The sequence below is a fragment of the Hemiscyllium ocellatum genome, chromosome 44 (assembly GCF_020745735.1).
Source record: "Hemiscyllium ocellatum isolate sHemOce1 chromosome 44, sHemOce1.pat.X.cur, whole genome shotgun sequence".
NCBI lineage: Eukaryota > Metazoa > Chordata > Chondrichthyes > Orectolobiformes > Hemiscylliidae > Hemiscyllium > Hemiscyllium ocellatum.
The window spans coordinates 5573604-5599439 of NC_083444.1; the positions used below are offsets into that span (position 1 = coordinate 5573604).

Here is a 25836-nt window from a genome sequence, read left to right on the forward strand (position 1 = left end):
CTGGATTCTCGTGCCTGGCTTTGTGAAAAAAAAACTCTGCCTCTCCTCTGGATGAGTCTTCCACCTGGACAACTCCCTGCCTCTCTGGCTTCAGTATTTTCAGGCAGTGCTCAGTTAGTGGAATTAAATCTAAAAGGCTCTGTGCTGAATTAAACTAAGGCATTTATACGAAACAATCAGATTACGTTGAGGATGGTCACTGCTTAATCTTCTTTAATTAATGCAGCTTTACTTAGGCAGACTGGAAGGTAAATAACCTGCCTACATTTTTTAGCACGTTCACCCTTAAAACAGTGATTTGTTGTGATTTGCAAAAGCAGTGAAAGATGATTCACCAGGAACTTGCCGGAAGGGTGTTAAAGAAACACTGGAAGGGGAGAGGTTTGCAGGAGAAAAGGAGGTCTGGGGTGAACTGATAGAAGTCTGTAATATACTGAGGAGTATATCTAGAGTTAACAGTAGGTGTCTTTTCCCTCGGATGGGGATTTCTAGACTCGTGGGCACACTTTTAAGGCGAGAGGATAGAGATTTTTTTTAAAAAAGAGGCTAATTTTGTACACAGAGTGTGGTTCGCGTGTGGAATGAACTTCCTGGGTTGGAGACGCCGGTGTTGGACTGGGGTGGACAGAGTTATAAATCACCCAACACCAGGTTACAGTCCAACAGGTTTAATTGGAAGCACACTAGCTTTTGGAGCGACGCTCCTTCATCAGGTGATTGTGGAGGGCTCGATCGTAACACAGAATACGTTGTTATTTACACATGAAAGAAGTGGAACTATCACTGTATTCTAACAGATGAAAGGCTTAACAGACAATCAGTTTTTCAATGTATAATTCCAGTTACATCACATTGTAAATTTTTGTTATAAATTCTGTGTAATGATCGAGCCCTCCACAATCACTGGATGAAGGAGCGTTGCTCCGAAAGCTAGTGCTTCCAATTAAACCTGTTGGACTATAACCTGGTGTTGGGTGAATTTTAACTTTGAACTTCCTGGGGAAATGGTGGATGTGGGTGCAATTGCAATGTTTAAAAGATAAGGACATGAATAAGAAAGGTTTGGAGGCATATGGGCCGGGAGCAGGCAGGTGGGACTAGTTCAGTTTGGGATTATGGTTGGCATGGACTGGTTGGACTGTTTCAGTGCTGTATGACTCTGTGACTGTGTTGGAAAAGTGATTGGGGTGAATTGGATACCTTGTTCAAAGGGTTGGTATGAACAGGATGGGCTGAACAGCCTCCTCCTGCATCCTGGGATTTGAACATTTTACAAGTTTGTTGTTCGTGATGGGGTATGCATAATAAAATATTATAGCCTGGGGGGAGAGGAACTTGGGAATTTTTGTAGCGCCTTTAACCACCTCAGCATGGCTCAAAGTGCTTCAGAGCCAATTAAGTACTTTCAAATTATAACCACTGTTGTAATGGGCAGTTAATTTGTGCACAGCAACCTCCCACTGAATGTGTAGTGATAATAATGCAAACATTTGTTTTTAATGATTTATGCTGAGGGGTAAATATTTCATTTATCGCTTCGCGGGGTGTTTTGAGTCATTGACTGTTCCACCTTTTAATTCCCATCTCTCTCTGTCCTTAAGAAGGTGGGTGGGGTGAGCTGCCTTCCTGAACTGTTCTAGTCCACCTGCTGTGGGTTGAGCCACAAATCCCTTGGGGAGGGGGTTCCAGGGTCTTGTCCCAGCAACATTGAAGGAGAGGCGATATATTTTTAAGTCTGGGTGGTGAGTCGCTCAGAGGAGAACATAGAACAATACAGCGCAGAACAGGCCCTTCAGAACAAAGAACATAGAACAATACAGCACAGAACAGGCCCTTCAGAACATAGAACAATACAGCGCAGAACAGGCCCTTCAGAACATAGAACAATACAGCGCAGAACAGGCCCTTCAGAACATAGAACAATGCAGCGCAGAACAGGCCCTTCAGAACATAGAACAATACAGCGCAGAACGAGCCCTTCAGAACATAGAACAATGCAGCGCAGAACAGGCCCTTCAGAACATAGAACAATACAGCGCAGAACGAGCCCTTCAGAACATAGAACAATACAGCGCAGAACAGGCCCTTCAGAACATAGAACAATACAGCGCAGAACAGGCCCTTCAGAACATAGAACAATACAGCGCAGAACAGGCCCTTCAGAACATAGAACATAGAACAATACAGCACAGAACAGGCCCTTCAGAACATAGAACATAGAACAATACAGTGCAGAACAGCCCCTTCAGAACATAGAACAATACAGCGCAGAACAGGCCCTTCAGAACATAGAACAATAAAGCGCAGAACAGGCCCTTCAGAACATAGAACAATACAGCGCAGAACAGGCCCTTCAGAACATAGAACAATAAAGCGCAGAACAGGCCCTTCAGAACATAGAAAGTAGAACAATACAGCGCAGAACGGGCCCTTCAGAACATAGAAAGTAGAACAATACAGCGCAGAACAGGCCCTTCAGAACATAGAACATAGAACAATACAGTGCAGAACGGGCCCTTCTGAACATAGAACATAGAACAATACAGTGCAGAACAGCCCCTTCAGAACATAGAACAATACAGCGCAGAACAGGCCCTTCAGAACATAGAACAATAAAGCGCAGAACAGGCCCTTCAGAACATAGAACAATACAGCGCAGAACAGGCCCTTCAGAACATAGAACAATAAAGCGCAGAACAGGCCCTTCAGAACATAGAACAATACAGCGCAGAACAAGCCCTTCAGAACATACAACAATACAGCGTAGATCAGGCCCTTCAGAACATAGAACATAGAATAATACAGCGCAGAACGGGCCCTTCAGAACATAGAACAATACAGCGCAGAACGAGCCCTTCAGAACATAGAACATAGAACAATACAGCGCAGAACGAGCCCTTCAGAACATAGAACAATACAGCGCAGAACGACCCCTTCAGAACATAGAACAATACAGCGCAGAACAGGCCCTTCAGAACATAGAACAATACAGCGTAGAACGGGCCCTTCAGAACATAGAACAATACAGCGTAGAACGGGCCCTTCAGAACATAGAACAATACAGCACAGAACAGGTCCTTCAGAACATAGAACAATACAGCACAGAACAGGCCCTTCAGAACATAGAACAATACAGCGCAGAACGGGATCTTCAGAACATAGAACATAGAACAATACAGCGCAGAACGGGCCCTTCAGAACATAGAACAATACAGCGCAGAACGGGCCCTTCAGAACATGGAACAATACAGCGCAGAGCAGGCCCTTCAGCCCTCGATGTTGCGCTGACCTGTGAACTAATCTTAGCCCATCCCCCTATTCTATCCCATCATTGTCCATGTGCTTACCCAAGGACTCTAATGTGGCCACGTCAACTACATTGGCAGGCAGGGGTATTCCACGCCCTTACCACTCTCTGAGTAAAGAACCTGCCTCTGACATCTGTCTTAAATCTACCATCCCTCGATTTGTAGCTATGGCCCCTCGTACAAGTTGATGTCGTCATCCACTGTCTACCCTATTCAAGGTGGTAGTGGTCAGGGGTTTCCTGTCAAAGGAGGTGAGCTGCTGCAGAGTGTCTTATAGATGGTACACATTGCTGCAACGCTGCGTCGGCAGTGGAAGGAGTGAACGTTGGCTGGGATACTGAGGAGAATGCGCCCTGTTCTTTGATAAAGTAGGAAAGCTGAAAGATAGGAAGGACATTAACCATGTTGAACTGTACGACAGTTACTCCATACTGCAACTGTGAGGGGTATGGCACCTTCCCAATGCCTAGACTGTACTCTGTGCAACCCATCTGAATGCTTTCACTGGGTTTCAGACTGTGACTTACTCCCAGTACTCTTCCCCTCACATTGATACATTGTCCATGTTGAGGATGAGCCTATCACAGGGTCGTCAGCAATGTATTGTCTGAGCGAATGTTGGAAGTAGATTCAAACGTGGCTTTGAAATAGTTTTGGAGATTAATGCCCCTGAAGAGATGGGGAGTTTGCAGAACGATTGAGAAAGGGGTGATAAGATCTGATGTAGCTCAATTGCCCTTAGAGAGAGAGAGACAGCACGGACGCGATGGACTGATTGCTGCTATACATGATAATTCTATGTCTAAGCCTGGCAGCTCTTTCAGAAAAGCGGAACAGACCAGTTGGGCTGAATGGCCTGTCCTGTACCTATTTCTCTTGGTAATTACCCACTGTGCTCCTTCAAACAGGTCTCCCCATTATTTGGCACCATCTACAATGCAATATACTACTTGGCCAAAGCAGTGGACAGTGCCTACCAGGGAAGCAGGGGGGTGGCTGAGACAAGCATTGTCCAACACACCAGTGGGATGGAGTTTGAAGGATTTAACCAAGCCTTGCAGACAGACAAAGATGGAGCAGTCATTGCCGACTACGTGGTTTTGGACACTGACGGAAGGGGGAGCCGACTGAAGGCAACTCACTCAGTCAAAATGGCTACAGGAACCTTGAAATACCTTGGCACTACCATCCATTTCCCACAGGGCTCAGTCCCTGGAACAGATGCTGACTGTTGGTTTGATTCCAAGGAAGTCTGTACAGGAGGTGAGATCAGTTGTTAGTTAAAAATTCTCACCCTTGGCATCCCATCCCTTCAAGACCCTCTCCGGCCTGCAACCCCCTCCCTCTTAGCGCTCCCATTTTTAATCAGTCCTACACTGATAGCCGTGCCAGGGCCCTAAGCCCCCTGGAATTCTCTCCCTAAACTTATCTCCGCCTTTAAGAAGTTTGTTCGATCTCCTAAGTTCTTCAACCCTCCACACCCAGGATCAGTTCAGTGAACCTCCTACAGGACTGCCTCCAACCCAGGTAGTCTCAATGCCTCTCCTCATTCTCCAACCTATCTGCTTCACCTGAAGGAGATGTCAGATAGTTTCTTGGCAGTATTTTCCAGACCATAATGTAATGATAATCAGTTGTGAAGAGAGGTTGGTGTTGTGGTAATGTCCCTCAACTAATAATCCAGAAGATTAGCTGTCGGAATTTGGATTCCTTCCATTAAAATAAATCTAAAATTAACAGGTCATTACAGAGATGGTGATCATGAAACTATTATTGACTGTTGTAAAAGCCTATCTGGTTCACTCATTGAGTCTGACAACATGGAAACAGACCCTTTGGCCCAGCCAGTCCATAATCCCAATCTAAACCAGTTCCCACCTGCCTGCTCCTGGTCCAAATCCCTCCAAACCTTTCCTCTTCATGTACCTATCCTATTAACTTTTAAACATTGTAACTGTCCCCACATCCACCACTTCCTCAGGAAGTTCATTCCACATGCAAACCACCCTCTGTGTGAACAATTTTCCCCTAAGTCTTTTTTAAAATCTCTCTCCTATCACTTTAAAAATTAGTCTTGAAGTCCCTGTCCGAGGGAAAATACACCCACCTTTAATCCTACCTCATTATTTTATAAACTTCTTTCAGGTCACCTGTCAACTTCTGACGCTCCAGCAAAAAAATATCCCAGCCTATCCAGCCTCTCCTTATAACTCAAACCTTCCATACCTGGCAACATCCTGGTAAATCTCTTCTGACCCATCTCCGGATTAATAATATCCATCCCATAACAAGGTGACCAGAACTGGACGCAGTATTCCAGTGTGAGAGGCCTCACTAATGTCCTGTACAACCTCAACATGATGCCACAATTCCTGTACGCAAAGGACAGAGCAATGAAGGCAAGCATGACAAACCCCGTCTTTCATGCCCCTTAGGGGGGGAAATCTGCCTCCCTTACTCATTCTGGCCTACATGTGACTCCAAACCCACAGCCAATGTGGTTGACCTTGAACTGTAATGGGGTTAAGAAATGGAGTCTGAAATGCCTGATCAGCCCACTCGGGGCAACTCGTGTTGGCCTTGCTAATGATATTCTCCTGTCTCGAAGCAGTGAGAACCAGCAGGCTGTGATAGGCCCCCCACACGTGCTTACCAAATGTGACACTGGATTTATTGGTCAATGATTGAAACTGGGTGGGAAAATGTCTTTTGAAGCCCATGGGATAATGAATTGTCTCTCTCTTGCCTAGGATTGGACCCAATGTTTGTGCTGTTGGTGTTCACCATGGTCTGTTGTATGATTCTGATCTGTGGAGCCACAATCTATTCCTTCAGGTTTGGCCATCTCCCATTTTATGGCATTTTCATTTGCATTATCCCACTAATTTTTCATTTCTTTCTCAACGGAAGCGCAGAATCTCCCAGACGGAAGGAGGCCATTTGTCTGTGTATTGACTCCCCATGCCTCATTTTACAGTCTAGCTGTTTTTTTGTCCTTTTGCCCATAATTAGTTAATTATTATTTTCCTTTCCCTTAATAATATACATCAGTGTTGATTCAATTATGAGGACATGGGTTGTATTGTCCTAACTCTCCTTCCATCCGTGATGAACTGTGGCCTTATCAGTGAGCCAAGATCACTCTACTTTCATCTTTCTCTTGCTGTACTCTGAGCCACAAAGTCTTTTGCAGAATTCCCCACACCTTACAGGAGTTGGGAGGTCATGTTGCAGCTGTGCAAGACATTGGTTAGGCCACTGTTGGAATATTGCGTGCAGATTTGGTCTCCTTCTTATTGGAAGGATGTTGTGAAACTTGAAAGGGTTCAGAAAAGACTTACAAAGATGTTGCCAGGGTTGGAGGGTTTGAGTGAGGTTGAACAGGCTGGGGCTGTTTTCCCTGGAGCGTCGGAGGCTGAGGGGTGACCTTATAGAGGTTTATAAAATCATGAGGGGCATGGATAGGATAAATAGACAAAGTCTGTTCCCTGGGGTGGGGGAGTCCAGAACTAGAGGGCATAGGTTTAGGGTGAGAGGCGAAAGATATAAAAGAGACCTAAGGGACAACTTTTTCACACAGAGGGTGGTACGTGTATGGAATGAGCTGCCAGAGGAAGTGGTGGAGGCTGGTACAATTACAACATTTAAAAGGCATCTGGATGGGGATATGAATAGGAAGGGTTTGGAGGGATATGGGCCAAGGGCTGATAGGTGGGACTAGATTGGGTTGGGATATCTGGTCGGCATGGACAGGTTGGACTGAAGGGCTGTTTCTGTGCTGTACATCTCTATGACTCTATGACCTGAGCAGAAAATCTAGGCTAGCATTCCTATTTCAGTATTAAGGACAGTGTGCCATAGTCACAGGGTCAGTGCTGAGGGAGCGCCGCACTATCGGAGGGTCAGTACTGAGGGAGCGCCGCACTGTCGGAGGGTCAGTGCTGAGGGAATGCCGCACTGTCGGAGGGTCAGTACTGAGGGAGCGCCGCACTGTTGGAGGGTCAGTGTTGAGGGAGTGCTGCACTGTTGGAGGGTCAGTACTGAGGGAGCGCCGCACTGTTGGAGGGTCAGTGTTGAGGGAGTGCTGCACTGTCGGAGGGTCAGTACTGAGGGAGTACCGCACTGTCGGAGGGTCAACGCTGAGGGAGCGCCGCACTGTCGGAGGGTCAGTGCTGAGGGAGTACCGCACTGTCGGAGGGTCAGTGCTGAGGGAGCGCCGCACTGTTGGAGGGTCAGTGCTGAGGGAGCGCCGCACTGTTGTAGGGTCAGTGCTGAGGGAGCACTGCAGTGTCAGAAGGTCAGTGCTAAGCGAGCGTGGAATTTTCAGAAGATCAGCGTTGAGAGAGCACTGCACAGTTAGAGGGTCAGCGCCACAATGTCAGAGGTGTTGTTGTTCAAATGTGACGTTTAACTAAGGTCTTCTACATCTGCCTTCCCCAGTAGTTGCCATGATCTCCCGAGTACGTGCAGGGGGCGTTTCCCCAATCCTCTTGCCCCCAGGCCTTCTTCAAGTAGCATCACAAGGTGTGTTTATTTGGTCACTGTCTCAACGCTATTTATAGGATTCTGCTATGCTCCTTTTGAATGCCATGTTAACCCTGAACTGGAACGTTTCCTGGGCCTCAAAGATCGTGTGTCATTGCTTGTGGACCCAAAGCTTTGGGCATTGCGGAGAAGTGATGGCCTAGTGGTATTATCACCGGACTGATACTCCTGGGTAATTCTGGGGGCCTGGGTTCGGATCCCACCACGGCATTCAGTAAATATCTGGCATTGAGAGTCAAAGGGTGACCGTGAATCGATTGTCATCTGGTTCACTAATGTCCTTCAGGGGAGGAATCTGCCATCCTGACCTGGTCAGGCCTACACGTGACTCCACACCCACAGCAATGTGGTTGACTCTTAACTGCCCTCTGGGCTTTTAATGCTGACCTAGCCAGCGGCGCCCTCATCCTGTGAATGAATTTAAGAAAAGAAAACTCCATGCAGTGTAGGAATTGTTTCTTGTTGGAAGGGAGGGTAAGGCAATAGGCCAGTGTGCTTCACTTTGGTAGACAGTCCCACGCAGTCAGCATTGCTTGAGGGACAGCAGAGCTGGGCTCGGGTTAACCTGGGGTCAGGAATGATATGAAAGAAATGTGGTGGGCAGGAGAGCGATGTAACCTGTTTTGCTGACATGTTGTAGGAAGCGCTTCCTGAAACCACACCTGTCAAAAGGACCCAACAAGATCATTCTCAGGCTGGATGACTTGGTGTTCATTAATGCACAGCTCAGCCGTAAGGTACGGAGATTTTATCGGCTTTGTCTTTGTCAAGCTCCAGCAAGACGCAAAAGGTGATGCTGAAGATCTGAAACACCAACAGAACCTGTTGAAGAAACTCAGCGTTAACTCTGCTTTCTCCCTCCGCAGACTTGCTGGGTTTCTCCAACACCATCGTCTGTTTTTATTTCAGTCACAACACTGCCGCCTTGTTTTATGTCAGTAGGAACAGGGCGGTTAGCTCAGTAAGAAACTGGTGTCTGACGCCATCAGCACGGGTTCGATTCCCACACTGGCTGAGGTTACAATGAAGAGCTCTGCTTTGATTTCCCCACTAATTGGGGGCAGACCATTCGGCCCATCGAATCCACACCGACCCGCTGAAGATCATCCTACCCAGACCTACCCCATCCCTGTAACCAAGTGTTTACCGTGACCAATCCACCTAGTGTGCACATTCCTGGGCACTATGGGACAATTTAGCACGGCCAATCCACCCTAACCTGCACATCCCTGGGCACTATGGGACAATTTAGCACGGCCAATCCACCCTAACCTGCACATCCCTGGGCACTATGGGACAATTTAGCATGGCCAACCCCCCTAACCTGCACATCCCTGGGCACTATGGGACAATTTAGCACAGCCAATCCACCCTAACCTGCACATCCCTGGGCACAATGGGACAGTTCAGCACGGCCAATCCACCCTAACCTGCACATCCCTGGGCACTATGGGACAATTTAGCACGGCCAATCCACCCTAACCTGCACATCCCTGGGCACTATGGGACAATTTAGCACGGCCAATCCGCCCTAACCTGCACATCCCTGGGCACTATGGGACAATTTAGCACGGCCGATCCACCCTAATCTGCACATCCCTGGGCACTATGGGACAATTTAGCCCGGCCAATCCACCCTAACCCGCACATCCCTGGGCACTATGGGACAATTTAGCCCGGCCAATCCACCCTAACCTGCACATCTTTAGTCTGAGAGGAAACCTGACCACCCGGAGGAAACCCACGCAAACTCCACACAGACAGTCGCCCGGGGATGGAATCGAACCTGGGTCCCTGGTGCTGTGAGGTGCCAGTGCTAACACTGACCCTGTCCCCTCCTTCTGAACTTCTCCCCTCGCCTGGTGTGTGGTGACTGAAGTAACTCCAAAGAGGCTGGTATTCTGTCACCAAGTCATCCTTTATTTGCATGTGTGACGTACTTAACAATGGTCTGGCTTTCTCAGAGCCAGCTCTGAGTGAACAGAACCTCCTACATTCCTGTTTGTTTCCTCTTTTTCTTTTTTTCTTCTTCATAATTCAGCTGGTTCGGGATTCGTGTTTCTTCCAAAAAGAAACAGAATCCATCAGTGGCAGTACCCACTGGATGTGGGCAGCCCGTTCAGAGTCAGTCCCCTCCCTGGCACAAGATGGAGAGCCCTGGACACTTATCCAGCTCCCTCAGAGCTTGCTCTCAGAGAGAGCAGGAGGTCTGACACTTCAGTTTATTTTTTTCTTTTTTTGTAATTCCTTTTGTTTCTTTCTGTTCTTTTCCTACCCCCCCCCACACTCCCGCCTATCAGCGATGGTGTTTACTTTTTCCCTAGCCCCCAAGTTATGTCTGCGCAGGTGTAGGACTCGGTGAGGAACAAGCGTGTATATCTTCATTTATGTTCCACCACCAGGAATAAAGGACACACCCGAGTGACCAGTGACAAGCAGAGCCCTTCTTGACAAAGGGCAATGCTGCCTGATCAAGTAGTGAAGAGGGAGGCAGGGATTAAATAGAACATAGAACAATACAGCATAGACCAGGCCCTTCGGCCCTTGATGTTGTGCTGACCTGTGAACTAATATAAGCCCCATCCCCCTACATTATCCCATCATCATCCATAAGGATGGTTTAAATTTCCCGAATTTAACTAAAATCATTAACTGTGTTAATCAAAATAGGGTTGGAGGGGGGAAATAAATCACTTCACTCCCTGTGGCGCCCACCTCTCTCTGAAGAGCTGAAGGGTGTTGGTGGACACCGCGTGCTCCTTCTCCAGAGACACCCGGGCACGGACGTAACCACGGAAGAGGGCAGGCAATTGGCCCCAAGGCTCCCCTCCGTGGCCTGCTGCCTGGACCTATTTATGGCCAGTTTAGCCAGCCACTCCTGTTTGTATCTGTCAGCTCCCTGATTGGGACTATTAACCTGGCCCAATCAGGGATCTCCATGTTCTATGAGGTCCCCCTGGCTGACCTCATTCCAATCGCTGCAGTGACCCTAAGGTTTAACCACTACCCTCTTGAATGAGAGAGAGAGAGAGAGAGAGAAACCGTGTGGTCTTGTCGACTTGCAGAGTGCAGCAATGAAGTGCAAGCCCAGAGCCACTCCACTCTGAGAAATCCTTACGTCTTTCTGCTGATGTCTGCTTTACAGAGATTGAACGGTGAGAATGAAACATCTGTTTTAGGGAGAAGTGTCTTGGACTTGAAAACACCCAAACATTCAATGTCGGGGAAAAGCTTTGCGGCAGCCACTCCCGAAACCAGCAACATTGCCATATATGAGGTAACGTCCCCATTCTCTTTTAGATGTGCAGCAGGCCATGATGACTAAATGTATGCGATAACTCGCAGTCACCTGACAGCAGCTAGGGGTTACTTTACTGGGTTGATCCAGAGGTTTGGACCAGGGAACTGGGGTTCAAACCTCACCACGGCAGCTTGGTGGACTTTCGATCAAATTAGTCGATAAATCTGAATTAAAGCAATTCTAATTAATAATAGTCCTAAGAGATAGGACATATTGAATTGAATTGATTGTCACATGTACTGAGGCACAGTGAAAAGCTTTGACTTGTGAGCAATAACGGGCAGATCAGAGAGTTAAGTAGCATAGATAAGTAAAAACAAAACACAGGTACAGGCGAACATTAAGAGTTTGAGAATAGGTTGAGATTTTGGGCGGCACGGTGGCACAGTGGTTAGCACTGCTGCCTCACAGCGCCTGAGACCCGGGTTCAATTACCGCCTCAGGCGACTGACTGTGTGGAGTTTGCACGTTCTCCCCGTGTCTGCGTGGGTTTCCTCCGGGTGCTCCGGTTTCCTCCCACAGTCCAAAGATGTGCAGTTTAGGGTGAATTGGCCATGCTAAATTGCCTGTAGTGTTAGGTAAGGGATAAATATAGGGGGTATGGGTGGGTTGCGCTTCAGCGGGTCGGTGTGGACTTGTTGGGCCGAAGGGCCTGTTTCCACACTGTAAGTAACCTAATCTAATCGTTTCGGCCCCAAGGCCTCTAATCATTCGCTTTACCGGGTAAAACTGCGTGTGGAACGAGCAACAATAGGGTAGAAAGTGTTTTGAAACTGTCTGGTGCATGTGTTCTGAACATAGAACAGTACAGCACAGGAACAGGCCCTTTGACCCTCGATGTTGTGCTGAACATGATGCCAAATTAAACTAATCCCTTCTCCCTGGCCTCGGTCCACATCCCTCCATTCCTGCATGGTCATGCGCTTATCTAGAAGTCTCTTGAACTCCCTGATTGTATCTGCCTCCACCACCATCTACACTTCTACCACTCTCTCTCTCTCTCTGTTAAAAAAAAACTTGCCCTGGCACCTTAAATGCTCGTACCCTAGTATTAGGCATTTCAACTCTGGGAAAAACGATTAGATTTCTATTTATTCACCTTGCTGGTGGGCACCAGCGTCTATTGTCCGTCCTTAATTACCCGTGTGGTGTCGGGGTCCCAGACAGCACCGCTGGGGAGGGAGCTCCAGAGTTTTGAGCCAGCAACACTGAAAGAAAGATGTGACCAGGGAGGACTTCTTCCTGATCTGATCTGTGCGTGATTCCAGCAGCACCAATTCTTAAGTGCCTTTGGAATGTTTGTGGCATGCCACTGAGTTGTACCAAAGCACACCAAACTCGGCATGTGCCTGTACTATGCGGTCTGTATGCAGGTTGTCCGTCATCGCAGTTCTGAAGCGGGTTAGTTACTGGGCAAGAAATACTTCCATCTCTCAACTGGATTAAGTGAAAAACAAAATGTTCAGCTGAATTGAATTGAATTTATTGTATCGAAACACAATGAAAAGCTTTGCCATGTGAGCAATGTAGGCAGGTTACAGAGTTAAGTAGTATAGATAAGTAAGTAATAGGTAAAATTAGTGGGCGGCATGGTGGCACAGTGGTTAGCACTGCTGCCTCACAGTGCCTGAGACCCGGGTTCAATTCCCGACTCAGGCGACTGACTGTGTGGAGTTTGCATGTTCTTCCCGTGTCTGCGTGGGTTTCCTCCGGGTGCTCCAGTTTCCTCCCACAGTCCAAAGATGTGCAGGTCAGGTGAATTGGCCATGCTAAATTGCCCGTAGTGTGAGGTAAGGGGTATATGTATGGGTGGGTTGCGTTTCGGCGGGTCGGTGTGGACTTGTTGGGCCGAAGGGCCTGTTTCCACACTGTAAGTAATCTAATCTAATCTAAACAGCAGCAAAAACAAAAACAGGTACAGGCGAATGCTAAGAGTTTGTGAGTCCATTCAGTATTCTAACAACAATAGGGTAGAAACTGTTTTGAAACCAGCTGGTGTGTGTGTTCAGGCTTCTGTACCTTCTCCCCAATGGTAGAGGTTTTAGAAAAACATTGTCAGGGTGGGATGGATCTTTGAACTCCCCTGCATTATAGTAGGGACTACCTCTCAAGAAACAGATTTTGTTGATTGCGAAGTGTTTTTGTGAGGCGTGAGGATGTCACGAAAGGTGCTACGGAAATGCAAATCCTATAATTCCTGCGTCAGTCTTTATAGTCTGGCTGAGCTGGGAAGGACTTAAGTAAGAAAGGTCTATTTGCTGGAGAGGAGACGCAAGGAGCATTCACTGGATTGATCCCCTGAGTTGAAATGGTTGGCGTAGAGCGAAAGATTGAGGAGAATGAGCCTACAATCTCTGGAACTAAGAAGAATGAGGAATTATCTCACTGAAACATTGCAAATTCTTCAAGCTCTCTTTAGATGCTGAGAGTATGTTTTCCCCCATCTGGAACTAAGGGGCTAAGGTGTTAGAATAAAGGGTCAGCCATTGAGGACTGGGCACAGGAGAAATTACTTCACACAGATGATTGGTATTCTCTATCTTTTGAAAGCTAATCACAATCAACTATAGAGTGTACTCCAGGCTGTAAGAAACATGGGACAATAGGTGGATTTGAGATGGAAAATCATCCATGATCACATTAAATGGTGGATCAAATTTGAGGGGCTGAATGGCCTACTATCTCTTATGTTCTTACATTTCTTGTACGTCTGGAATAAAAGCAGGTTTTTTTAACCTTCTGTTTTACTCATTGTGTGAAAGGTAATGTCACCTCTGATCTTTAGTAATAAATGCTGTGCTATGTCTGTGCTTTCGAACGATAGCTGATTCTGTCTCAGCTGTGGGGACAGAGTTACTAGTGTTTTCCCATTTTGCCAGAGTCTGCAACTTCTGCTCCTGGGAAATAAATGATCCTGTTCCTTGGTTCCAACAGAATGCAAAGAGACATTAGAACAAAGAAGAATACAACACAGGAACAAGCTCTCCAAGCCAGTGCTGACACATTTTGCCCTTCCACACCAAAACTGTCTTCACTTACAGGATCCATACCCCTCTACTCCCTTCCTACTCCTGTGTTTGACCAGGTGCTACTGAAATGCTGCTACTGTGTCTGCTTCTACCACCACCTCTCTGGCAGCGCGTTCCCTGGCACTCCCCACCCTTTGTGTGAAAAACATGCCTCGCACATCCCTGTTGAACTCCCCACCTCCCCGCCCCGCCGCCCCCCCTCCCCACACCTTGAACCTGTGTCCCCTAGTAATTGACCCCTCCACCCTGGGAAAAAGTCTCATACTTTCCACTTTATCCACACCATTCACAAGCTGATAAACTTCTATCAGGTCGTTCCTCCACCACCTGCATTCCAGTGAAAACAAACCCAGTCTATCCAATCTATCAAATCCCCCTTACCAGGCAACATCCAGGTAAACCTTTTCTGCACCCTCTCGAAGCATCCACAACCTTCTGATAACGTGGTGGCCAGAACTGTATGCAATATATACATCTTAAATAAATTATTGATTTATTTATTTTCTGCCTGATCACATTCCGAACTGTCTTTAACACCCTTTTGTAATCAAAGAGTCAAACAGCACAGAAACAGACCCTTCGGCCCAACCAGCCCATGCCGAACATAATCCCAAACTAAACTAGTCCCACCTGCCTGCTCCTCCCTCCAAACAGTTCCTATTCACAGACCTATCCAAATGTCTTTTAAACGTTGCCGTTGTACCTACATTCACTACTTCCTCAGGAAGGCCGTTCCACCTGCAAATCACCATCTGTGTTAAAAAACTTGACTCTCAGGTCCTTTTTAAATCCCTCTCCTCTCACCCTCCTGTTGAAATCCCCCAACCTAGAGAAATTAACTCTATCTGTACCCCTCATTATTTTATAAACTTCTATCAGGTCGCCTTCCAACCTCCTATGCTCCGTTAAAGGAGTCCCAGCCTCTCCAGCCTTTCACGTTAAACAAGAAAGCGTTTTGCATGAAGTGTGGCACATTTTTGAATCCTGCATACCATCCAGTACCAAATCTGTTGCAAACTATCCTAGTCATTTCCAAAAACACACTAAGTTATAGTGGCGCAGTGGCTCAGTGGTTAGCACTGAGACCCGAGTTTGATTCCCACCTCCAGCGACTGTCTGTATGGAGGTTGCACATTCTCCCTGTGGTCTGCATGGGTTTCCTCCGCTTTCCTCCCACAATCTGAAGATGTGCAGGTTGGGGTGAATTGGTCATGCTAAATTGCCCATAGTGTTAGGTGCATTAGTCAGGGGTAAATATAGGATAGGGGGATGGGTCTGGGTCTGAAACTCTGTGGAGGGCTGGTATGGACTAGTTGGGCCAAATGGCCTGTTTCCATACTGTAATCTAATTTAAATTTGTAGGAATAATGTATTTATGTATTCAAATTGCAAATGAAGGGACTCTTGAGTGGGGTCAAGTAGTAGGGAGGGAAGGACAGTGAACTGGTTCATTGCAATACGTTCCTGTCTTACTGGATGACTACCGCACACTTTTTGGGGGATAGATACATTTGGAGGGCTGACCGTGGATAGAATGACATCAGTAAAACAGAATTGGATAGATATTTGCAGAGAAACTATTTGCAAAGCTGTGGTGAGTGGGACTAATTTATGAGTTAGCTGAAAATGTGTTGCTGGTTAAAGCACAGCAGGTCAGGCAGCATCCAAGGAACAGGAAATTCGACGTTTCGGGCATAAGCCTTTCATCAGGAGTTAGTTTATGAGTTAGTTTATGAGTTAGTTAATTCATAAATTGTAAGAGGGCTTTCCAAGATTTGGTACATGCACAATGGGACAGTCCTTTTCTTTCTCCTAATGTTTGACATATTCTTCAATCTTAATGGAACAGGGAGACTGGGTATGGCTGAAGAAGATCAGGAATGGAAAATTTACCGAGGTCAAACCTTCGACCAAAACTGTGTTCTCCAAGGTGAGCTATTCTTCTTTCATTCCTAAACTAAAGCAAATGTGCTTCGGAACCAGAACGGGAAAAATCCCCATTTCTGACTTGTCCGAAGTGAGATAATGTAGTTCTGCCAAGTCTGTCAACTGTATCCTTTGTCTGCAAGACCAGCGATGTGTTGGTACTTCTATTTTCAATTCCTCTGCCTCTTCTTCCATCTCTAATGCCTCAGCGATTCTATCCCTCCATCTACAATCTCCCAGTATCCTCTTCCCTTCCACCTTCAGCCCCTCAGTCTCTTTCCCTCCATTTTTAGTCCTTCATTCCATCTTCAATCCCTCATTTGCACTCACTCCATCTTCAGTCAGTCTGCTTGTCCCTTTATTGCATCGTTCCCTCCATCTCCACCTTCGATATTTTCAGCTGCTGTTGTCTTCTACAGAGGGAATGCAGGGAGAAATCCTTCCCAGCTGAAAATGTGTTGCTGGTTAAAGCACAGCAGGTTAGGCAGCATCCAAGGAACAGGAAATTCGACGTTTCGGGCATAAGCCCTTCATCAGGAGGGCTTATGACCGAAACGTCGAATTTCCTGTTCCTTGGATGCTGCCTAACCTGCTGTGCTTTAACCAGCAACACATTTTCAGCTGTGATCTCCAGCATCTGCAGACCTCATTTTTTACCCGAAGAAATCCTTCCCAACCATGAAAGAATCAAAAAAGGTGCAAATTTGACATTTTTAGCAAAAGAATCCATAGCAACATGAGCCAAAGCCTTTTCACCCAGTGAATGGTTAGGGTCTGGAATGCAGTGCCTGAGATTGTGGTGTGGGCAGGTTAAGTGGAAGTATTGAGGATGGAATCAGACCGAAGGAAGAAGGTATCGGAGTACTGGGAGAAGGTGGACGATGACGCAAAGTGAGTCGCTCATTCAGAGAGCTGGTGTAGACACGATGGGCTACATGGCCTCATTCTGCACTGTCACAAGTCAGTGATTCATTGGTCCCTTCCATCATCATCCCACTGATTCCTTCATCTTTGACCCTGCAGTGTGTGAGTCCCTCCACTTTCACTAAGCAGGGATGATGGATTGAGCCCAGAACCTTGGGAGCCTGTGCAGGGCAGGGTGATATCGGATTGGTCTTTTTTTAAACCACGAGAGGGGTACTATCTGAGGGTTTCTAATATTTCTGAATTTTCAGTGGAAGGATCTTCTGTTTTTAAAATATAGTTTTGGATCCCCCCTGCTTTGCACGTGTTCCTCCCAATTTCATGTGTTATTGTATCATTTAATTGTCATTATTCAGTAAAGCCTCCTTTACAAAATTGTATCTAGTTGATTTATTTGCGACATTTCGTGCTCCTTTCATAGCTCCCTTATTTTTCAGCTTTAAAATAATCCTTAATTCAATGTTTGTCAGTAAAGATGTTTCATTTGTCTGCCTTTTTAACTATTGCTTCATCCTGGTTTCTAATGTTATTCATGTGTCAGTACCTTTGTCATTCTCATCAATTGGACATAGAGTCATGCAGCACGGAAACAGATCCTTCGGTCCAACTCGTCCATGCCGACCAGATATCCCAAATTAATCTAGTCCCATTTGCCAGAACTTGGCCAATATCCCTCTCAACCCTTCCTATTTGTATATTCATCCAGATGCCTTTTAAATGTTGTCATTGTACCAGCCTCTACCACTTCCTCTGGCAGCTCCTTCCATACACGTACCACTCTCTCTGTGAAAAAGATGTCCCCTCAGTTCCCTTTTAAATCTTGCCCCTCTCACCTTAAACCTATGACCTCTAGTTTTGGACTCCCCTACCCTGGGGGGAAAAGACTTTGGCTAATTACCCTTTCCATGCCCTTTCATGATCTTACAAACCTGTAGAAGGTTGGTCCTCAACCTCCGACACTCCAGGGAAAACAATTGACAATAGACAATAGACCATAGGTGCAGGAGTAGGCCATTCTGCCCTTCGAGCCTGCACCACCATTCAATATGATCATGGCTGATCATTCCTAATCAGTATCCGCTTCCTGCCTTATCTCCATAACCCTTGATTCCACTATCTTTGAGAGCTCTATCCAACTCTTTCTTAAATGAATCCAGAGACTGGGCCTCCACTGCCCTCTGGGGCAGAGCATTCCACACAGCCACCACTCTCTGGGTGAAGAAGTTTCTCCTCATCTCTGTCCTAAATGGTCTACCCCGTATTTTTAAGCTGTAAAACAGCCTCATCCTATTCAGCCTCTCCCTGTAGCTCAAACCCTCCAACCCTGGCAACATCCTTGTAAATCTTTTCTGAACCCTTTAATGTTTCCCAACATCCTTCCGATAGCAGGGAGGCCAGAATTGCACGCAGTGTTCCAGAAATGGCCTCACCAATGTACAGCCTCAACATGCCCTCCTATACTGAGGTGTGACAATCAAACAATAATTGAGAATTTAATGAACCGAAATTGCTGTGAAATACAGTAAATGTTCCATTTTAATTCTGCATTTATATGCTGAAATGTTCAAAATTGTGTAATTATTTTATTACTTTAGTGGTTGCAGTATTTTATGAATTACGGCAACTTGTTTAATTTGTTTTATCGTCACAATTTGGCACTTGACTTTTCAATTATGCTGAGCAACTGGCGGCCAAGGACTGAATGGCCAATTTCAGTAAATCCTTTTGTAACAAAGCGATCTTTCCAGATCCAGGAATTGAGACATGAGAATGTGAATCCATCCTTGGGGCTCTTTCATGACTGTGATATCCTCGCAATCGTCACTGAGCATTGCTCCAGGGGGAGTCTGGAGGACCTCATCGCGAATAAAGACGTGAAGCTCGACTGGATGTTCAAATCCTCCCTCCTTCTCGACCTGATTATGGTAAATAGACTTTAGAAAGCTGCAAAGTCTCTCTTTTGGATGGCCTATAAAGTTAGCGTTGTGTTCAAATTCATGATGGCTCTGGACAGAATAGAAAGAGAGAGAAAAATAGTTCCAAAGGGTTGGGGAGCAGGAGATACGACTTAAGATGGATGACAGAAGAATCGAAGGCAATTGGAGGATAAAGAGGAGTTCAGATCCAAAGGTCACCGTTTAAGGATAAAATATAGGTTGTTTAAGATTGAGGCAAACAGAAGTTGAGGGAGTGGTGAGCCTATGGAATTCTCTGCCAAAATACTGAATATTTTTGGGAAGGACTTAGGTATAGTTGTTAGTGCTAAAGGGGTCAAAGGGTGCAGGGAGAAAGCAGGAACAAAGGGCAGAGTTCACTAATTAGTTGCGATCATGCTGAATGGTGGAGCAGGCTCAGATGGCTGTCTTAAATCTGCCAGCCTTCAATTTGTAGTTATGCCTCCTCATACAAACTAACATCATCACCCTAGGAAAAAGACTTTCACTGTCTACCCTGTCTAATCCTCTGATCATCTCGTATGTCTCTATCAAATCCCCCCTTAACCGCCTTCTTTCCAATGAGAACAGACCCAAGTCTCTCAACCTTTCCTCATGAGACCTTCCCTCCAGACCAGGCAACATCCTGGTAAATCTCTGCATCTTTTCCAATGCTTCCACATCCTTCCTATAATGGGGTGACCAGAACTGTACACAATATTCCAAGTGTAGCTGCATGAGCATTTTGTATATTTGCAGCATGACATTACGGCCCTGGAACTCAATCCCTCTACCAATAAAACCTAACACACTGTATGCCATCTTAACAACACTATCCAGCTGGGTGGCAACTTTCAGGGATCTATGTACATGGACTCCAAGATCCCTCTGCACATCCACACTACCAAGAATCTTTCCATTGACCCAGTACTCTGCCTTCCTGTTATTCTTCCCAAAGTGCATCACCTCACATTTAGTTGCATTGAACTCCATTTGCCACCTCTCAGCCCAATTCTGCAGTTTATCCGAGTCCCCCAGACTGCTCCTATTTTCTATAGTTCTGTGATTTTGTACAGCAGGTGGTTGGGAATGTGCTGCCCACAAGTGTGATCCAGGCAGATTGGAAAGCTTTTCAAGATTGGAAAATTTCTTGAAGGGGGAAAGCTTTGCATGGTATAAGGGATAAAGGATGTAAGCGAGGAATAAAATTCTAAAGGGTCTCACAGTTATAAACATAACTGAGCTACCTCTGTTGATAAGACCGAATTATCCCAAATAAGGATTGAATGATCTGGCAGGATGTAAACTTACCTCAGTCAACCGTAAAGGTTGTAAATTCTTGTCATCTCTTTCCATGAAACGGAGATGAGCTTTTCTTGTTCACATGTGAGATGGCTGGCTGGCAAAAATTCATTGCCCGTCCCTAGTTGCCCCTTGAGAAGGTGGTGGTGAGCTGCCTTTTTGAACTGCAGCAGTCCGTGTGCCGTAGGTAGATCCACAACGTCCCTTAGGGAAGGGAATTCAGGATTTTGACCCAGCCACACTGAAGGAATGGCCAATGTATTTCCAAGTCAGGATGGGGAGGGGCTCGGAGGGCAACTTGCAAGGGGGTGGTGTTCCCATGTATCTGCTGCCCCTTGTCCTTCTAAATGGATGTGGTCATGGATTTGGAAGGTGCTGCCTGAGGACCTTTGGTGAGTTTCTGCAGTGCATCTTGTAGATGGTGCACACTGCTGCTACTGAGCGTCGGTGCTGGAGGGAATGGACATTTGTGGACGTGGTGCCAATCAAGCGGGGGCTGCTTTGTCCTGGATGGTTGTTGCTGGAGCTGCCCCCATCCAGGGCAAGTGGGGAGTATTCCCTCACACTCCTGACTGAGGCCTTGTCTATGTTGGACAGGCTTTGGAGAGTCACAGGGCATGTTACACACTACAGGATTCTTAGTCTCTGACATTGTGTTTATGTGATGAATCCAGTTGATTTTCTGGTCAGCAGTAACTTCCAGGATGTGGATAGTGGGGAATTCAGTGGTGGCAGCATTATTGAACATCAAGGTGCGGTGGTTAGATTGCTTCTTGTTAGAGGTGGTCATTGCCTGGCGTCTTGTGAGGCGGGAATGTAACTTGCCGTTTGTCAGCCCACGCCTGGATATTGTCCAGATCTTGTTGCATTTGGACACGGACTGCTTCAGGATCTGAGGAGTGGCGAATGGTGCTGAATGTTGTGGAATCATTGGCAAACATCCCCACTCTGACCTGATGGCGGACGGAAGATTATTGACGAAACAGCTGAAGGTGGTTGGGCCTCGGACATTACCCTGAGGAACCCCTGTAGAGATGACTGGGAGTTGAGATGACTGACCTCCAACAACCATGGCCACCCTCTAATGTAGAGGAAGCCTGACTGGCTGTGCTTTTTCAGCACTATACCTTTTGACTCCCACCTACCTGTGTGCCAGATATGACTCTAACCACTGGAGGGTTTGCCACCTGATACCCATTGGTTCCAGTTTTGCCAGGCCTTCTTGATGCCATATTCAGTTGAATGCAGCTTTGATGTCCAGGGCTGTCACTCTCCCCTCCCCTCTGGAAGTCAGCTCTTTTGTCCACGTCTGAACCAAGGCTGGAATGAGGTCAGGAGCAGAATTGCAACAACAGTCGCAATCCTGTGGGGTTCACGTTTGTCATCTGCATTTCACAGGGTATGAAGTTCCTTCACCACCGACAACTGGTCCATGGGCGTTTGAAATCCAGGAACTGTGTGGTAGATGGAAGATTTGTCTTAAAGGTCACGGACTATGGTTATAATGAGTTACTGGAAGTTCAAAACGTTACATGGATGGATCCGAAGCCAGAAGGTAATGGTGTTCTGCAATGGCTAGCTTAGTGTTGGCCAAGAGCCACACTTGGGACTTCCCACAAAAAGGCAGTTAAACTTACCAAGTTTACCAGAGTGGGGTTTAAGGAAATAACAGCCTGAAGTATGGGAGTGAGGTCAGGCCATCCGGTCCCTCCATCCTGCTCCATCGAACGTTACAGCACAGTACAGGCCCTTCGGCCCTCAATGTTGCGCTGACCTGTGAAATTAATCTGATGCCCATCTAACCTGCACTGTTCCATTATTATCCATATGTACATCCAATGCCCATTTAAATGCGGTGAGTCTACTACTGTTGCAGGCAGGCCATTCCACGCCCCTACTACTCTCTGAGTGAAGAAAATACCTCTGACATCTGTTCTAAATCTATCACCCCTCAACTTAAAGCTATGTCCCCTCCTGTTAGCCTTCACCATCGGAGGAAAAAGGCTGTCACTGTCCACCTTATCTAACCCTCTGATTATCTTATATGTCTCAATTAAGTTACCTCTCAAACCTCTCTCCAATGAAACCAGCCTCAGTTCCCTCAGCCTTTCCTCATAAGACCTTCCCTCCATACCAGGCAACATCCCAGTAAATCTCTTCTGAAACCTTTTCAAAGCTTCCACATCCTCCCTATAATGCAGTGACCAGAACTGTAAGCAATTCCCCAGGTACGGCCTTACCAGAGTTTTGTACAGCTGAAGCATGACCTCGTGGCTCCACAACTCAATCCCTCTACCAATAAATGCCAACACAACATATGCCTTCTTAACAACCCTATCAACCTGGGTGGCAACTTTCAGGGATTTATGCACCAGGGCACTGAGATCTCTCTGTTCATCTACACTGCCAAGAATGTTACCATTAGCCCAGTACTCTGCATTCCTGTTACTTCTTCCGAAGTGAACTACCTCACACTTTTCCATATTAAACTCCATTTGCCACTTCTCAGCCCAACTCTGTACCTTATCTATGTCCCTCTGTAATCCTTTGTCACTATCCCCAACTCTGCCTACCCGCAAATTTACTCAACCATCCTTCTACGCCCACATCCAGGCAATTTATAAAAATGACAAACAGCAGTGACCCCAAAACAGATTCTTGAGGCACAGCACTGATAACTGAGCTCCAGGACAAACATTTCCCATCAACCACCACCCTCTGTCTTCTTTCAGCTAGCCACTTTCTGATCCAAACCATTAAATTACCTTCAATCCCGAAACTCCGTATTTTGTGCAGTAGCCTACCGTGGGGAACCTTATTAAACACCTTACTGAAATCCATATACACCACATCAACCACTTTACCTTCATCCACCTGTTTGGTCACCTTCTTGAAGAACTCAATAAGGTTAGTGAGGCACGACCTATCCTTCACAAAACAGTGTTGACTATCCCTAATCAAATTATTCCCTTCCAGATGATTATAAATCCTCTCTCTTATAACATTTTCCAACACCTTACCCACAACTGTAGTAAGGCTCACTGGCCTATAATTACCAGAGTTATCCCGACTCCCCTTCTTGAACAGGAGAACATTTGCTATCCTCCAGTCTTCTGGCACTACTCCTGTTAGCAATGACGACATGAAGATCAAAGCTCTGCAATCTCCTCCCTGCCTTCCCAGAGAATCCGAGGATAAATCCCATGTGGCCCAGGGGACTTATCTATTTTCAGATCTTCCAAAATTGCTAGAACCTCCTCTTTGTCAACCTCAATCTCATCTAGCCTTGTAGCCTGTATCTCCGTATTCTCACAAATGTTGCCCTTTTCCAATGTGAATACTGAGGAAAAGTATTCATGAAGCGCTTCACCTATGTCCCCAGATTCCACACACAACTTTCCAGTACTGTCTTTGATTGGCCCTAATCTGACTCTAGTCATTCTTTTATTCCTGATATACCGAGAGAAGGCCTTAAGGTTTTCCTTGATCCGATCCGCCAACAACTTCTCACATCCCCTCCTGGCTCTTCTTAGCTCTCTCTTTAGGTCCTTCCTGGCTATCCTATAACTCTCAAGCCCCCTAACTGAGCCTTCGCACCTCATCCTCATAAGCCTTCTTTATCTTGACAAGAGCTTCAACATCTTTCGTAAACCTTGGCTCTCTCTCGACAACTACCTCCCTGCTTGATAGGCATATACTTATCAAGGACACGCTGTAGCTGTTCCTTTTTCAAGTGTGTCCACCCCCTGTAGTTTCCTTCCCCATCATATGCATCCTAAATCTTGTCCATTAGCCTTTCCTCCAGTTATATCTCTTTGCCTGTGGTACGTACCTAGCCCTGCCCATTGCTATTTTAAACATAACCGAATAATGGTCACTATCACCAAAGTGCTCACCTACCTCCAAATCTCACACCTAGTCAGGTTCATTCCCCAGTACCAAATCCAATATGGCATTGCTCTTTGTTGGCCTGTCTACATCCCATGTCAGAAAACTCTCCTGCGCACATTGAACAAAAACTGACCCATCTAAACTACTTGAAGAATAGTATTCCCAGTCAATATTGGGGAAGTTAAAGTCCCCCATAACAGCTACCCTGTTATTTTCGCCGTTATCGAGAGTCATCTTTGCTATCCTTTCTCTACATCCCTGGAACAATTCGGAGACCTATAGAAATGGAGGCTGAGGGCGACACGGTGGTTCAGTGGTTAGCACTACGGCCTCACAGCACCAGAGACCCAGGTTCAGTTCCAGCCTCGGGCGACTGACTGTGTGGAGTTTGCACATTCTCCCCGTGTCTGCGTGGGTTTCCTCCGGGTGCTCCGGTTTCTTCCCATAGTCCAAAGATGTGCAGGTTAGGGTGAATTGGCCATGCCAAATTGCCCACAGTTAGGTGCATTAGTCAGAGGGAAATGGGTCTGGGTGAGTTACTCTTCGGAGGGTCAGTATGGACTTGTTGGGCTGAAGGGTCTGTTTCCACACTGTAAGGGAATCTAGTTAAAAAAAATCTCCCAACAGGGTGACCTCTCCTTTCCTGTTTCTAACCTCAGCCCAAACTACCTCAGTGGATGAGTCCTCAAACATTATCTTAGCTGCTGAAATACTACCCTTGATTAACAATGCCGCACCTATCTGTCCTTTACCATCTTCTCTGTTCTTACTGAAACGTCTAAACCCCAGAATCTGCAACAACCATTCCTGACCCTCCTCCAGCCATGTCTCTGAAATGGCCACAACATCGAAATCCCATGCTGCAAGTTCACCCACCTTATTCTGGATGCGGCCCACATTGAAGTACGCACATTTCAAACCAATGTCCTAATTGCTGGTGTCCTCTCCTGACTTTGTAAACCTATCCCTGACCTCACTACCCTCAACCTCCACTATACAATAAAGTCTGTTTGTGTCTGTTACTCCATATTCTTACCCCATTCCACCTTCCAATGCTTGACTCCATTATTTGTTAAGGTTTGTGTAAATTTATTTTCAGCTTTTTTCAGTGACTCGGCCTGTAAGTCCCATTTGTGAAGGCGGCATTTGGTACACTTTCCTTGGTCAGTGCATTGAGTACAGGAGTTGGGAGGTTGTGTTGCAGTTGTACAGGACATTGGTTAGGCCACTGTTGGAACACTGCATACAATTCTGGTGGGTGAGTGCCGAACCAAAGGACACAGCTTAAAAATACGGGGTAGGCCATTTAGGACAGAGATGAGGAGAAACTTCTTCACCCAGAGAGTGGTGGCTGTGTGGAATGCTCTGCCCCAGAGGGCAGTGGAGGCCCAGTCTCTGGATTCATTTAAGAAAGAGTTGGATAGAGCTCTCAGGGATTGTGGAATCAAGGGTTATGGAGATAAGGCAGGAACAGGATACTGATTAAGGATGATCAGCCATGATCATATTGAATGGTGGTGCAGGCTCGAAGGGCAGAATGGCCTACTCCTGCACCTATTGTCTATTGTCATGCTATAGGAAGGAAGTTGTGAAACTTGAAAAGGTTCAGAAAAGATTTACAAGGATGTTGCCAGGGTTGGAGGGTTTGAGCTACAGGGAGAGGCTGAATAGGCTGG

General features: G+C 46.4%; 1 protein-coding gene across 1 annotated transcript in view; it reads left to right on the top strand.

The window, feature by feature from the left end:
- The window catches only part of LOC132835202 (retinal guanylyl cyclase 2-like), an 80175-nt gene that overhangs the window by 20103 nt on the left and 34236 nt on the right, over nt 1-25836 (top strand). Inside the window, exons 3-9 of the mRNA XM_060854567.1 lie at nt 4217-4571; nt 6059-6143; nt 8494-8590; nt 10999-11130; nt 16033-16113; nt 18782-18958; nt 21668-21824. Of these exons, the coding sequence (XP_060710550.1) occupies nt 4217-4571; nt 6059-6143; nt 8494-8590; nt 10999-11130; nt 16033-16113; nt 18782-18958; nt 21668-21824 (1084 nt within the window). The remainder of the gene's footprint in view (nt 1-4216; nt 4572-6058; nt 6144-8493; nt 8591-10998; nt 11131-16032; nt 16114-18781; nt 18959-21667; nt 21825-25836) is intronic.